This window comes from Haemaphysalis longicornis, unplaced genomic scaffold (genome assembly GCF_048455015.1).
Source record: "Haemaphysalis longicornis isolate Haplotype H1 unplaced genomic scaffold, Haemaphysalis longicornis Haplotype H1 scaffold_1, whole genome shotgun sequence".
NCBI classification, from domain to species: domain Eukaryota; kingdom Metazoa; phylum Arthropoda; class Arachnida; order Ixodida; family Ixodidae; genus Haemaphysalis; species Haemaphysalis longicornis.
This window is the reverse complement of record NW_027526203.1, coordinates 139,176,707-139,193,168: the sequence shown is the minus strand read 5'-3', so window position 1 is coordinate 139,193,168 and position 16,462 is coordinate 139,176,707. Positions and strand designations below refer to the sequence as shown.

Below are 16,462 nucleotides of genomic sequence, written 5' to 3'. Positions count from 1 at the left end.
TCAGCAAATACAAGTATTATGGCATTATGTTGAACACGACTCTCTACCAGGAGACCGTGGACAAACGTCACAGGCTGTGTGATATCTGGAAGTTTTTTTTTATAAGAAAAAGGTAATGTTGCGGAGTCCTTCTTCGGTTTTATCTGTTGAGGTGATGTTACGCAAGCAAGAAGCGGAAAAAATGGACCTACAGGACTGTCGGTCACAGTGCTACGATAACGCTGTCGTAATGGCTGGACAAAAAAGTGGTGTGAAAATGGCGAAAAAAAAAACAATTTGCAATCTTCGTAAACTGCGGCAATCACTAGCTCAGCCTGGTTGGAGTATTCGCACTTTCCAGCGACGGTGGCGCCGCCGCGCGCCCCCTATGTGAAGCTGTTTGTGGATGATCGGTCTCGCTGGCGGAGGCGGCCGCCCCATTAGGAAACGTGGTGATGGAGAACATTAAACCGAAAAGCAACCGAATGTGCTGCGTGCCGCAGTGTACAAATCGATCAGTGCCGGGAAAAACCAGCGTGCATACGTTTCCCCGGGATAAGAAAGCCCGAAAGGTGTGGACAACCAAGCTGCGCATCGGAAAAGCTGTCACCAACACGATGGTGGTTGGCAGCAGCCACTTTACGAAGACGGACTTCTTCTGGAGCCATATTCGTAAGTTTAATTCGTTCTTTCCCTATTGATGCCGTGCTTTCCTTCTGAGATAAGTGTGTCGTCTATTAATAGATGGTCTGCAGCCACTGAAACCGCGGCTGAAGAAAGGCGCCGTGCCGTCACGAAACATTCTGGTGCGCTCGCACGAGAAAACGGTGAAGCCCAGATCCAGCAGGAGAGCGACATTGAAAGAAACCGAGGGTACGCTTCGGCATGCGTTTTCGATCGACGTGAATGTGAATGATCATTTACTGTGCCGGTCGTTACGTACCACCGCTTTTCTTTCGTCTGCAGCTGCTCGCACATTTGTAAGCTCCGTGTTCAACGTTTTGTTGGCCGCCTCTACCACCTTGCACAAATGGTGGTTGCTAGTTTTCTCCCACGCTGCTCCCAAGCGCTCAATCCGCGATGTCGCACTTGGAGCGCGACTGTGATTAATTAACCTGTATTTTAACGGTGCACCTCGCGTCGTCGCATACCGTGCACGCGATTGTCCCAGGGGCGCAGGCAGGGACCACGGTTTGTAGTAGTTTCAAATAAGCAGTGTCGAGGAAATCCCTGGCCGTTTAATCTATTACTAATTATTTACCGCGAGTACCTGATCACCCAGCGGGGAATGTGACGGACGTTCTCAAAACCGACATATAGATAAAATAGGGAAGCCTTAAAACAACAATGCTGCAAAGCAAATTACGTATAAAAGCAGAGAAACAAGCAACCCCCCAAAAAAACAAGTGAAAATGCTTCAGCCCTTTATAGAGCGAATGCGGATTCAAGAAGTTCTTTCAATTATAAGAAATTAGATTGTCTAAGCGTTCCAGTCTGCAGTTATTTCAAATTGTGAGGTTATGAAAAAAAAAATAAATGCGCTTATATAACGATAGTATTCTCAATTTGTTTTTTCCTTTGATTTCAATGTCCCAACACGTAGTAACATTGCGTTAAAATAGTGGGTTGTATTCCAGTTTTATTGTTGTATGCCAGAGAAACTGATGTCTGGCAGTACTTTCCATCTGCACCAAAAAAAGCTCTCAGGATTTGTGAATTCTGTATTGTGCTACCATTGCAGAAGTCCTGGAAGGAAGCCTGGCACCTGGAACCAGCCCAGCAGGGGAGGGCTGCATCTGTGCGCCCTCAACCAGCGCAGGTGCAACGGGAAACGAAGGTAAATGTCTGAAAACGTGGTACAGCACGGCCCCATTTGAAATTTTCTCTACTATGTGCCGCACAATCATGTATACTACGAACTCCACCTCCACTGCCCATTGAACCAAACTCCCGCTATCCGGACGTGAGCTGTGTAATAACGTGATCTCCTTTTCTTTGACACTCCAGATGCAGTTTTTTCCCAGTCATAACACCCTAATGCAACGTGAAAACTCTGTATATACAGAACCAGTGGGTCTAGTACGTTCAATATTGGTTCAAATGATGTAGTATTTGTTGCATCTATTATTTAACATTGTTTTGCAGCATCAAGTTATGTTGTAGTTGTTTTTTTTTTGCGCTACAGACATACCACTGCAAGAATGGCTGCAGAACACAAGTGCGTGTCCAGGGGCTCAAACAGTTGGTACCGATCCGAATGCAGGTAGGTTATTAAAATTTGTTCTCATGCAGCGTTGTGTAGAAGCTACAATTTATTTCTTATTTATGTTCCAGATGCAGCAGCAGCTGAAGCATTGCTGCTGTTGCGTGGGTCATCAGAACCCGAAACGGCGGAAAAAGCAGTTCAAGCAAACACAGTGCATGACTGCTTGCAGAAGTTTAGGATATCTGAACTGCTTGTGAGTGACAATTATATTAACACATTCACAGGGGTGCCAAGCGCTAAAATACTGAACAAAGTGGTTGCGCTAGTGAAAAGTCAGGAAAGCGAGAACAGGATGGAGGCCACAGTTCAAGACAGAGTTGTTTTGGTGCTGATTGTGCTAAAACAAGCGATGTCATTTTCTTCGTTAGCTGTACTTTTCCAGTGCAGTGTATCATCAGTGCACAGTATCATCATCACAGTGCACAGTATCATCAGTACTTTGTTCACACGCGTCCTCTTGTTGCTTCAGTGCTCCAGTCAGTTATTGAGTGGCCGTCAAAAGAGGAAGTTTTGAACAACATGCCCGTGCACTTCAAAAAGTACTCGAGGGTGAGGGGTGTCGTGGACTGCACAGAAATTTTTGTTGAAAGGTCCCGATGCTTGACTTGCCAGCTACTGTCGTACTCGCACTACAAGTCAAATTACACAGTGAAGTTCCTTGTTTGCATTAGTCCGGCAGGAACCATAACTTTCATTAGCCGTGCATTTGGCGGAAGAGCGTCAGATAAAGCAATCACTGCACAGTCTGGGCTTTTGGAAAAGTTTGAGCCGTTCACTGATGACATCATGGTGGACAGGGGCTTCTTCATTGATGAACTATGCAGTGCTCGAGCAGTTGGTATCGTAAGACCGCCCTTTGCAGGAAAGGCAAGTCAGTTTAGCCATTCTGATGCCATCAGTACTGCTGACATTGCTAGGGCACGAGTGCATGTAGAACGAGTTATTCAGAGGATAAAAATATTCAAAATTTTCAACTGCACGATCCCATGGGAAATGCTGCCACACATTGATCAGCTGTTTACAGTCGCATGTGGCCTGACCAACCTGTGTGCGCCAATACTTGCTGATGACAAATTTCTCTCACTTCACTAAGACTTCTAAATGTGGAACGAAATGAAAAACAAAACAGTTTTTTTGTGCTGTTTTCTTAAACTCTTTTATACTTGTAGGCTCCTGCAGTCCTGTGCTGTGTGTCCAGATTTCTACGCATGCTAAGGATTGTACCATCTCTCGTAAAAGCTGTTTGCTTTGTTTTTTGTCATAGCATTGTTTATATTCATGATAATTCTTATGTATAGTTTTACCTCGTACCCAAATGTTGTGTTTTTACTATCAGTTTATTTTCTGCGTTCAGTATTTCAGCAAGTAGTAATCCTGCCTGACCAAGATACACATTTCTCTGGAGCTTTCAACAATTCAAAAGTGCCTGCACATTGCAAGTTGACATGTTGCTTCATACAATGTGAAAAATAACATGTATTTTGAAACTCTGTTCACCCGCCGCGGTGGCTCAGTGGCTACAGCGTTGTGATGCTGAGCCCAAGAATGCGGGAAAAGCAGAAAGCCCGTGTTCGAGATTTCGGCGCACTCTAAAGATCCCAAAGTGGTCAACATTACCCTGTAACCCTCCACTACACCGCGTCTTATTGCCTGCGTAGCATCAGTGTGTTACACAGCATAATCAATCAATCAAACTTTCTCAAAGTCTTTAGTTTAGAGTACAGTATTTCCAGGTTTGCTGCCCATGTGTGCTTTGCATTTTCTTTAAATGTGGATCAATCAACCAATGTCTTAGAAACCTTGAAAACTGTTTTTTATTGCACTCTTCTGTAATATTCTGTACAATGATAAACAAGTCATGTGGTGCTTGAAGCTTACACACGGCATGACATTCCGGCTATTTCGACGAGTTTTGGAAGAATCTTCTTAAAATAAACATACTGCAACTGTGAAACAAGGCTGTGCATGTGCTCAGGGTCTCTCTTCACTTCAATGACCAGGCTTTGCACTGGAGAGAAAACTACAAAATCACACGTGTCCATACAGAGCAGAAGCATGCCTAGCTGTACTTGGGAGTAATAGCTGTGTTGACGTTTCAGAGCATAGTTCTGCCCGTCTTGAACAATGTAAGAAAGCTTCTTACCTTCTACTAGGTTAACAATGCCAGCGTCTTTACCTAGCACGGGGCATTTTACCTCAATCAGGACCTTCCTGCCATCCCGTGAGCTTATGCCATCGGGGCTGTAGCCCAGCCATGGCACCTCAGGGGCTATTACAAGCCCAAGTCTACTGACTTTAGTTTGGCGCAGAAGCTCATATTCCTCCAATGCGACTGGCTCGTTAAGTTTGCCATAGTCTGTAGCACTGTTTCCTCTAAATTTGGCTTTACAGTACAGTCTTTCCAGTTTTGCCGCCCACGTGTGCTTTGCATTTTCTTTAAATGTGAACAACTCACGGCATATGCTACCTGTAATCCTTTTTTTTCTTTCGCTATGCCAGAGTGTACACCCTTGTGCTACTGTGGACAAACAAATCCGCCTGGCTTTTTCATGGCTTAGGCACACATTACTTTCGTAAAAGGCCTTCTCAGCTGGGCTTAGCATATCAAGGGAAAACTTTTTCAGTTTAACTTTTGACTCTCCTCCTGCGTTGCTAGACTCAAAAAACTGAAAAGTAGTGTACTTCTGGAGCATGGGATTGACGCGTTCAGGTGCGAATGCAGAGTCCATTACTCTCGCAACATTTGCGTCATGAGGTGCCAAAATTGGTTTCCTTGTACGCCTTTTGTGTTTTGCGAGTGCGGAATCCGGTGCCACTTCCAGTAATTGCTTCCTCATGTCATCCTGGATCTCCTGGGGGATCACCTTGTCTTGAATTTTGTCAACGTGGCAGAACGCTGCCACTGGCCGTGGTTCATAGAGAGCCTTTGCACTAAGACGGCCCCACTGCTGCTGCATATCCGTGCAGGAAATGGTGTCCAAGCTGTCGGCACTTGACCTGGGTACGAAGACAAATAAAAACATAAATGCAAAGACTGCATGTGCATGAGTGTGCAAGAGTATGCAATGAATGCAATGCCTTAAAGGGACCCTGCAACACTCTTTGAGCAGTGCAAGTAAACCTGCGCAACGTTTAGATTACACTGCCAGGAATACCTGAGCCAAATATTACACGTGCACGTGAAGCGGTGAGCGCGCAAATCGATGTGAAAGACGGGGAAAAACAAACCGCTCTCTCTTCAGTTGTCCTCATTATGCATGGCCTGAGGGACGTCACATAGGCCATGGCTGCCCGATCGGCTGTCACTGGTCAACTTCGCGGCTAGATTCTCCCATTTCCGTCGTCGTCATCGCTGTGTACGAACCTCTTCTATGCCTGAACCTGTAGGCACAGCTTTGCCGTTTCTTTTGCGTTTTGAGTGCGCGCGGAGTTTGAGTGATGAGCTCAATACTTCCCTTTCAACGGGACCACTCGACTACAAACGTTTATTGCTTCAAAAACGCCCTACCAGCCCGAGCACGCACTTGCGAGCAGGCACCCATGCCTGTTTTTTTGTGGCACCAGACCGGAAATAGGCCCTTCCGCGTTGCGGAGAAAAGGAGAAAACTACCCGGCATGTGATATATCGAAGGCCGCCGAAGAGAACGCCGCGAGCCGCCCCCCTCTCCGGGAGAGAGCGCGCAGCTTTCGTCGCGTTGCCCGCGGTCGAGTTGAGAGGGAACGATTATGCGCGATTTCTCATCGCGCGTAGTTTCGTTAATTGTGAACGGATTTTCATAATTCTTGCGGGAGGAGATTTCTGGGACAATAGACTTTATCCCAAAATACATTACTAGTAGTCGATGGCAAGTGTTGCAGGGTCCCTTTAATGTTACTGAACGGCTGTGAAACAAAGGCCAACCAAGGAAATGCTTTGTTACAATCTGGCTTGACGGTAGCTGGTTCGCTGCCCTGGCTGTTGACATTGTATTTCATTTGGAGGTGAAAAATAAATGTCTGCGCGAGTGTCTCACCTTGATTCCACTCGGTAGCACACCGAATCGGCCAGCTTTCACAGCAGCATACAATGACCAGTTTTGCTTTTTTTTAAGCATTTCAGATTTTTTTCTTGCAGAATGAACACAGGCAAGTACCACAAGATGTTTTATGTTTTTTTTTCGGTTATTTTATGTTTTGTCTGCTGAAGAAACAATATTTATGAAAATAATTGTGCACCAAATAACACTCACCGATTTAAATAAATCAGGGTAGCAAACACATGCTTGCACATTTCCGAGAGGCCTGCTTTGCAGGTGCATGTCCCCTGAAAAGAAAGATGCGATATTAATTATCTTCCTAATTTAGCATTTGGTAAATGTTACTGTGCACAACGAAAAGTATCGCACCCACGAAAAAAATCTTTCAAATTGAGCATTTGGAAACTGTTTCTTTGTGCTTTTAGACGCCTGTGTACTACGAAAAGCATCGCAGCCACCTCCACATGTTTTTCTAAGGTGAAACGCATCTCCGGAAAAATTGAAATGTTTAAGCTTGAATCCTCTGAACATGCTTGCTTGTTTATTTACCGTTTCGAACTTGCTGCTAGTTCTCTCTTTAAAACCCGCCACAGCTATGGGCGATGTGGGTATTAGTAATAAATAAACGTGTTACGGCGGCATCATCGTTTCCGACAACGCGCCGAAAGCACGGCACAGCTAATGTGACGAGGCGCTGCAGTAAAGGCGTCAGCGTTTGATATTCAGTTTCGGTATTCCTATGATTTGTAACATGCATAAACCCCATATCATTCTTTCTTCTAAACAACATCCCACAAAGTTATAACTGACTTGCATCCTTCCCACTTAACCCGATACGGTCGCGCTAGTGGCAACAACAACACGGTGCGCTCGGCTGCGCGTACCGAGCGCTGCTTGGTATCTAAATCTTCGTAAAAAGCGCGCGAACAATTTTACGAGCATGGGTGGAAGTGAACAAACCTTTATGGAGCCTGCAGTGCCAACGTAAACCTTCACGCAGTGCGGTTGGCTGGTGACGCCGCTCGATTGCAAGCACAATGCCTCGACGCTCACGATTTCATCGGTGGCCTCCCTGATGCCGCAAAACACAACGTGACTGGCGTTGTAAACTGCTTCGCCTTCGACGAAGCATCTTCTTGTCTCATCGGCAAGGGAAAAGATAGTCTGAAGGGAGACTAATGGGCCCGGAGCGGCTTTTTCTTCCAGGCGCGCACGTTTCCGCGACATCCCGATCATCTTCCCGTCCTCCATGTTGGATACCGTCGCGCCACCTATATTCGCTGGAAAGTGCGAATATTCTTCAAAGCAAGGCACCATGATGATGGTCTTTTTTGAGGTCACCGAAGCGCTTTACGTGTTTTTTTCTCGCTCAGAGCACAGTTAGGAGAAACTAGAAGATGCTGTGCCTGTTGTTGTCAAGTCAGAGTGGCAGACCGACCAGACGGCGTGCAAGGGTCGAAGCGATGAATCCGGTGGTGGTGGTTGTGGTTTGCGGGGAGGAAAAGGAAAGGAAAAGCACTGTGGATATTTTGAGCTCGGCAGGGAGCTCACCTGCATACAACCCAGTGCAGGGGAAGGGGAGTAGAGGGGGAGTGACAGGATAAAGTGGAGAGTGACAGAGAGAGAGAGAGAGAGAGAGAGAGAGAGAGAGAGAGAGAGAGAAAGGGATAAAGAGAGCTGTCAGTCCGGGCACATCAGTTCAGGCTCTGCACACTCCGGGCAACAGCGGCTGCATGAGGCCGGTCGTCTCCAGGCAATGGAGCAGATGGGCGAAGGAGACACTTGAAATTCCCCAAGGAACGGCAAATAGCGGTGAAGAAACAAGCGAAACGACAAGTGAAGCCACAAGTACTATTCCACAAGCGGATGTAAAGTTATGATTTTTTTGCTCGGCTTTTGCAAGAAGATACTGGTTCGCATAGATCTTGTTCAGAAAAGGCTGCAAGATTCAAAAATGCTTCTTTCATGAGGCTGCCTTAAACATAAAAGTTCTCAAAGATCACTTTCATGACGAAGAGGAAATGGTAGTGTAGTAAGTGAGTCACTCGATTAATGGCATGGTCTCTGTGACGCGTGGGATGTCGATGTTGAAAGGCGTTCAAGAAAAAAAGTCAGATGCCTGGTGAAAAGCCGAAAGGAGGAATGTTAACGGCTAAGCACGGAATAGAGAGGGTCACGAAATCTACACTCGACCGTCTTCATTCTGCAATCGACGAGAAGTTTAGTCGCCTGCACGATACCGGTGCCAAGTTTGGCTTTCTCCTGGACATGAACAAGCCGTGCTACGGTGACGACAAGAATTCATTTCATTTCATTTCACTTTATTTCTAATTCCAACATTATAGTTCGACAAAACTGCTTGGGCCCAAAGCCGAAGGCTATCCAATGTTCGATAAAAGGCATTATAACCGGACACAGACTACAAGATGAGAAAACATTGCGAATATCTACAAGAAGATTAGGCATTGTACAAACATATGTTCACACACTCAACCTTGGGTAGGATAACATAAATCGCGTGTACCAATCGTACATGTGTCCAGCTTAAGCGCTTGACACATGTACGACTGGTACACGCGATTCGCATGCGACTGATCGTTACGACTGTCGCCACGACTAGTCGTACGCGTGAATTTGAGACACATGACCCGATGCGCGCATACGACGCGTCGTCGGCGTCGCTCCGCCCACTGTTTTTGCTCCATGGCCAACTACGACGATCGCTGAGCTGAATTTGTAGATTCCGCGCGTTTGTTCGCAAGAAATGGATAGCAGGCAATCGTGAAGCGTTTTCTGCCTTCAGAAACAGTCCGCGCACAGGCCGGCCGCGCCTGCCAGCTCGGCACACTCAGCGGCTCGAACCGGCGCAGACCACGGTAGCAACCGCTTGTCGCTGCTCTTCTGAATCAATGTGACCGTTAAAATGAAGTTCAACATGTGATAAAGTAGGTGTTAGTGTGGTGAAAAATTGCAATCGTGAAGCGTTTTCTGCCTTCGGAAACAGTCCGCGCACGCGCCGGCCGCGCCTGCCATCTCGGCACACTCAGCGGCTCGAACCGGCGCAGACCACGGTAGCAACCGCTTGTCGCTGCTCTTCTGAATCAATCTGATCGTTAAAATTAAGTTCCACATGCGAGAAAGTAGGTGTTAGTGTGGTGAAAAATTATGCTAGGGATTGTTGTCAGGGCTTATTTTAAAAGCGGCGGTCAGATATCTGCCGCGATGCAAGCCTACGCTGACCGGTCGCCGCGGCGCGCGGTGCGCCGACCGGCCGAGAGATGGCAATACCTGCGCAGAAGTATCGAAACACGCTGCTGAGCACGAGGTCGCGGGTTCGATTCCCGGCCGCGGCGGCCGCTTTTCTGATGGAGGCGAAAAGCAAAAACGCCCGTGTGTACGAGATTTCGGCGCACGATAAAGATCCCCAGGTGGTCAAAATTAATCCGGAGCCCTCCACTACGGCGCGCCTCATCGCCTGCGTTGCGTCGGCGCGTTAAACCCCACAATCAATCAATCAATCAAGTATCGAAACAGGCTACGTAGATGTCTTGGTCACCGATCGCTCAAACGGCAGTTATAGCTTAAATAAACTTCCACATGCGAGAAAGGGGATGATAGTGTGGTGAAAAGTTGTGTTACAAATTGTCATTCGCAGCTGCACAGATAGCGGCGATCAAATTTCCGCTAAGATGCTAAGCCTAAAGTTCCCATCCCCCGAGCCGGCCTGAGCGCCCGAGCAACGCAAGGCGGTTGCGGGCTGCATCTGGCGGCTGCATCTGGCTTGCCAGTCGCACGTCGTGAGTGAGCCTCCTCCGACCAGCGATCGACGCCAAAACGGGTCCTAACGATCAATCGTAACGATCAGTCGCATGCGAATCGCGTGCACTAGTCGTACATGTGTCCAGCGCTTTACGCGGATTGCACGACTGACGGAGCCAAGCGCCGAAAAGCGCCATTTCCTCGCAAGTGGGGTTGCACAAGGGCTCCCTTCCTGACGTCCTTTGTTGTCAGAAACGCGTTTGCAAACTTCTACAGCCAAGCTTGTTTCCCATCATCTCAAGGAAAAAAAAAAAGCATGCTCCCTGCCCTGAAAGGCGAAACAAAATCTTAAATTTCGGGGAGCCACACCTGGATTTTGATGTGATTGATTATATAGGGCTTAACACGCCGACGCGGGTGTAGGAACAAATGGTCCCGGAACTTATGGTCCCGGAACAAATACTCCCGGAACAAATGGTCTGATCTTCAAAGTAGGAACAAATGGTCCCGGGACTTATGGCCGCGGAACAAATGGTCCCTGGCACCTCTTCGGGCAAAATGATTCCGCAAAACCGTATGTTGACGCTTTGTTTAAATTTGCTGAATCTTACTGGAGTGTTGTATCGCCTTCTGTAACAGAAACTGTCAGTAAATTATCGGTTTATTCTAGCATGCTTTTTTGTGCTCATGAAAATGCATGGCGTAACACAGTTGGCCTGTTTTTAGTATTTTTGTCTTTCCGCCGTGTTTTGCCGCTTTTCATTTCATTCTTCGTTTGTTGTAGATGTTTGAATATGCATTTTTATTTCTTTATTTGTTTGTGATATATTATATATTATATTTCTTATTTCTTTCGTATGGTATTTATAAAAATTCCGCACTACAACTTATCATTATTTATGCTGTTATAACTATTGTTACATCCGCTAATTAAATATTTTCGCCTGTTCCGACCACCCTCGGAAGTTTTCCATGGTCACCTCCGCTAATTCCAGGCACGCCCACAGTAAATTTCAGGTCTTCTCTGTGTCCAGGAATGCGCCGCTGTGTCTCGTATCACCGTGAGGGACGAGGCAGACGCTGATATCCGAACTATGTACAGTTTATGTGCGGGAATATTTACAGGACACATACAAGGGAGCAAAGTTGAGCCCGCGGTGGGGCTTAGAAGCTTGCCGGGGTTTAGCCGGCGCAAGCGGTTCTGTCCCCACGACCTGCAGCAAGTTCAAAAGCAAAACGACCCCCTTCCTCTCCCCGGGCTCGGGGTAAATACCCTCGGTGAGGGAAGGGGAAAGAAAACAATAAACGGCAAGGCATGCATTGCGCGTGCACCCACCCAAGGTGGTGAAAGCATGCCGCCAACGCCGCGTCCTTTTGTCCCCGCACGGGCGCTGTCTAGACAGCGCGTCCGCGGCGGACCCCTGCATCCGGCGGCCACACTGCCAGCGGCCCCCTTTGGAGGATAAAGACTTCCCCAATCGGCGTCGCGACGGATGCACGCAGTGCGGCGGTGTCTGCACTCATACCCCGCCAAAGGGGTTTGTCCATTCGCCGCTCTGCCTGTTCCCGCGCGCACCTTGCGTACAGGTGGCCTGATTGGTGGCGGCTCGTCGTCGGATGTGCGCCGGGGCAAGGAGGGTTGCGCTGTGGTACATTGACCTCCGCGCTCGAACCTTACAGCCGTTGCAAGGTTCGATCGTTACAATCGTTGGCTTTTCATTGAACCATGACAAGTGACTGTATTTGGTTCTCACAATTTCTGGGAAAGTAAAGCCGTAAGAAACACGCGCGGAAACATGTTTGTGACTTTGCGTGAAAAGCTGCACATATTTTCGCTCAAAGGCAATTCCGAACAATAACGTTCGTTGTTGATGGTGGGTGACCAGTTTCGATGAGCTCACCAGCTGCCCTTGACAATTTTTACGCTCCCGTAACACGCCGGCAAAATTAACAAACCATGTTAGCCAGCATTCTTCTAAACCTTGCAGCAAGAAAAGATGCGTAATAATAGCTACATTGCATATTTTAGGAGAAAAACAATAGTATCTAAGCTGCAAGCTGCAAAATTATCAATGTCCAAAATCTCTATTCGTGCCGTTTCGCTTGATCCGAACGGCAGATATCGAAGCCTTTCGGATGTAGAGCACCGCAACGCAGCTTAGCGATCGCAATAAATAATTCATCCGGTAAAATTCTTTATTGAAATAGCGATAAGTAAATAGGCTGCCCGCTCAGGCTCAAGTGGGACGCGCTTCTGAATCTTTAATAAACAGACGAGCACAAGCAAAGGAAGCACCGGAGAGATACACTAACGATCACAAATTTGTATGCAGCATTTAACTTCAATTCAGCCTTAGCAAATATATTATACACAGACAGATGCAAAATACATTGTAGAGAAATACAAGCATATAAACATAAATATGTTGACCCCCTTCCTTCCCTCATACAGGCGCTCATGCTTAGGTGGAGTAGCAGTGGGACCATTTCTTCCTAGTTTGAAGTTGGGACCATTAGTTCCGGGACCATTAGTTCCGGGACCATAAGTTCCGGGGCCATTTGTTCCAGGACCATTTGTTCCGGGACCATTTATTCCGCGACCGCGCCGACGCAGCATAGGCGATGAGGCGCGCCGTAGTGGAGGGCTTCGGATTAATTTTAACAGCCTGGTAATCTTTAGCGTGCTCCGAAATGTACACACGGGCGTTTTTGCTTTTCGCCTCCATCAGAAAAGCGGCTGGGAATCAAACCCGCGTCGTCGTGCTCAGCAGCACAACGCCTTAGCCACTGAGCCACCGCGGCGGGTAACCACACCTTGGCTAGGAGGCGCTCGCCTACGGATTAATTTATGCCGCCTGGGGTCCTTTACTGTGCCCCGAGATCTTTACATCTGGTCGGTCTCGTTCTTCGCACGGCCGTACGGTCCCGACTCAGGTCAAACCTGCGTCTTTGTGCTCAGCAGCACGACGCTCTAGCCGCTGAGCTACCGGCGGCTTGCAAACTTGTTTGACTGAAAACGACGAACGGAACCTAGAGGTCGTATTTTAGGACTTTCTCCTCCCTCGTGAAATAAATATACTGCACTCAACACGGCATACAGAGCGGAAGACAGCGAGGTGATGCTGTCGTGTAAATATGTAACGAGCGCATAAATCAACGTGTTCATTATTTTTGCTCATTCAAATTTTGCGTAACCAAGCTGCGATAGTAATTCTAAAATGCCATGAAGGCAAAACAAAACTGTTTAGTTTGAAACAACTAGCCTGTGGTACATCACATGGCTCGATTCCGGTCACGAGAGGCGTTTCTTTTTAGCAGAAGAGAGAGAGAGAGAGACAAAACTTTTTTATTGAGCTAAGTTTAGGAGGGGTGGTTCCTCATTTCAGGTAATAGAAGAAAACACATGATTGAAAATTCGGTTTTCGCGCTACGATGACATAGTATGGGCCGGAGTGACGCATAGAGGTGATGAGCACTAAACGCATAGTTATCGGGGTATTAACTGCACGGAAGTATTCAATAATTTAACGCCTGCAATGGCCTTTAGGGTAAAGGAATAAGAAAATAAATAAAAAGTTGAGCAACTAGGCCACAGTAGGCCCTGCTCTTGACAGTAATTCGTGCGTAAACCTCATACAATGATTACGTCAGCGTTTCCCAAACCTTCCCCGTGTTTGTCGGTCGGCAATACAACAGCTTGTCATGTGAAAGCTCGGCTTGACTAGCCATCCAACAAACGCTGCATGCATTCAAGGATTTGCCTCCCATAATAATTTGTCCTGTTCCTTTTATATATTTGGTGTAATGACGTCCATTTACTTCGCTTAGAATAATTTCTTGGTTGTGCCTGTGGCATGGGGTAAAAATTAAGAAAAAAAAGCGAGTTCGTTATAACGAGGAATTACTGTAATAGAATCGAAAAGAGCTACCACGAAACAACCGACCACACTGACTAGCCATGGTGGGCAGTCTAAAAATTCAGGCCTAAAAGTTGAATAAGTTGTTTATCTTGTCCACTATCGATCCTAACTTATCTGCGGTTACTGGCTTCACGTGCACGCAGCGATAATTCGCCTTTAAATGTGTGTGTTCCCTTGTACGGACAATGAACTTACTTTTCCCATAGAATATGGATGCCCGCCAAAAAAAAAAACGGTACTGCGGCTGTAGTGGATAATATATTTGTTACACCATATGAACTCGGAACAATGAAACAACTATGCAATGTTGACAATACTTCTTGCTTGACTTGTATTTTCATTCAGTTTAGGAGTGTTTTAGCTGTATTTACTTCCCACCCTGACCCCCTTTCACACTCTGGTGCGAGGCTTCGGGCCTTAGCAAGAAGGCCTGTCATGTGGTTTTCTTTGTTACTGTTTTGCAAACGTGTGCTCGTTATTCCATTTTTTCGTTGCAGGCAAATTTCATATGTTACGGCGGTTTTGGTGCCGCTTCATTTTTTGTCAAACGTCACACAATTAACTGGACAATACCTTATCTACATTTAAAATTTCCCATCTGCGGTGACGTTCACGGCACTAATCTTTGCTTTATACACCATTTTCCATAAGCAGCCGGGAAAGGAGGAAAATACTCTCAAACCAGTTCTTTCGGCGGCCCACCAGTGTTGCCTGTGCGCGCTGGGCTGCTAACGTCGCTCGGCCTGGTATGCTCCGCTGCGTATACAGGGGGTATTTCGCACCGCGTGCTTAGTTTTTGCGGAACTTTCAAGTGTTTTAGCCAATGCTGCGATGCCGTTCAAGGCTCAAACGTCACTTGGTCAGCACTGCGCGGTGGTGGGTTATTGAACAACCAGAGAAAGCGAGAAACAGTCGCTGACAGCACGCATGTGCACGACACTGCCTGGAGAAAATTCAGTTCGGTTGCGGCGTGTTTTTGCTGCATCGCTTCCCAACACACACCGAGTTGAGATATTGGTGGATGCCGCTGATAAATCGCAACGACTTTGTACCAACGACCAACTGCAGGGTTGGTTGGGTGCACTTGGACGGCAAGCAGACGGAGCAAAATCCATTTATCACACGCAAAGCTGCGACATGGAACGGAACCCCCTGAAATGTTAGAAGCAACTTTATCTTTTACAATACAGCATTGATTGGTTGGTTGATTGATTGGTTCATTCATTCATTATGGTGTTTAACGCCCCGACGCTTCATGGGTGATGAGGCGCGCCGTACTGGAGGGCTGCGGGTTAATTTTGACCACTTGGGGATCTTTCACGAGCGCCGATACAATACAACATTACAATAACTTCTGGTTCCTTGTAGTCAATTTAACATACCATATATTGTTTGGTCATTACAGCGGCATTAAACAATCCCCTTTTCATCTAATCTAACCTTTAAAATCACGGCGTTTTGTTTACTTTTTTTCAGGCCAACTCATTACACTGCAAAACGATATAGGATAGGATAAATTTCTCCATCGCACACTGCTGGTCGATAGCAGGATAAGCAGGCAGCCAAATGTGGAAACGCAGCTAGATACGCGTGAACGCTGCATTTGGAAAATAGCTCAACCTGTTCACACACGCTGTCAATTGAAATGCTTCTAATCCTTTTGCGTTGCCACGGAATCTAAAGTATTACAATTACAAAACAGTTACTGCTGGTTGCGTAAAGCATTTGTGGTGCAAACAGCGGCTTCACAAAGGTGGGCTCCGAGCGACAGGCCACATGCGCTGCGCAGAATTAGGTTATAGTGCCTAGAATATATACTAGGCACTATAGTTAGGTCAATCATGATCACGATCATGATCAACCAATATTAACTCGCCCGAACGTCAACCCTTTTGCTCAACCTTCGAATAGTAATTTGACTGGTTGTGCAGTCGTGTTATTTTTCCGCCCAGGTAATTTCGTTTCGTCAGTAACCGTCATAAGTCTAGTTAAGAAAGATTACATTGCATTGCAATGTCAACAGCGTAGCAATCGCCTCGTCGAAAGTCCATCGCGAGCACGGATCACCGTGACCCACATATGCTGTGCGCGCTCCGCATTCGACGTCCGCGCTTCCGTAAACATGACTAATCGGTGAACATAACAAGCACGGTGGCATTGAAAACACGTATTTATTCCCCGATATCGATTTCTATGTCAGTCGGTGCCATACCGGTACGTTTGCATCGCGGAACTGCGGAGCACCACCGGCACCACCACCACACTGCTACTGCTGCTCGCAACAGCCGGGGTCGGAATTTCCCGCTCTGGCAGCAAATTAGGACCTAAAATCCGTCCGCAGATGATGAAAACAAAACAGAACACACACACACAAGCACTGCAACCGCTAACTTAACGCCAAACCACTACGGTTCACTCGGTAATGAACAGATACCGAGCAGACGCACGCCAAGAACGGAGTCCAGCCACGGCCGGACTGGAGCAGCGGCGAGCGCGCACTTTCATACGGCCTGCGCACCCAA

The 16,462-nt window shown here is 47.1% G+C and overlaps 2 protein-coding genes across 2 annotated transcripts; one reads left to right on the top strand and one right to left on the bottom strand.

Annotated features, from left to right (window-relative positions):
• Nucleotides 1–398: 398 nt before the first annotated feature.
• On the top strand, nt 399–4,485 carry LOC144154270 (uncharacterized). Its single transcript, XM_077685838.1, has 6 exons — nt 399–651; nt 724–852; nt 1,721–1,816; nt 2,165–2,242; nt 2,314–2,642; nt 2,681–4,485. The coding sequence occupies exons 1-6, from the start codon at nt 435–437 to the stop codon at nt 3,335–3,337; spliced, it is 1,506 nt and encodes a 501-aa protein (XP_077541964.1). The 5' UTR covers nt 399–434; the 3' UTR covers nt 3,338–4,485.
• On the bottom strand, nt 4,230–5,322 carry LOC144154112 (uncharacterized). The gene is made up of 2 exons (XM_077685825.1): nt 4,315–5,322; nt 4,230–4,253 (listed from the first exon to the last, which is right to left on the bottom strand). The coding sequence occupies exons 1-2, from the start codon at nt 5,266–5,268 to the stop codon at nt 4,230–4,232; spliced, it is 978 nt and encodes a 325-aa protein (XP_077541951.1). The 5' UTR covers nt 5,269–5,322.
• Between the last annotated feature and the right edge of the window lie 11,140 nt (nt 5,323–16,462).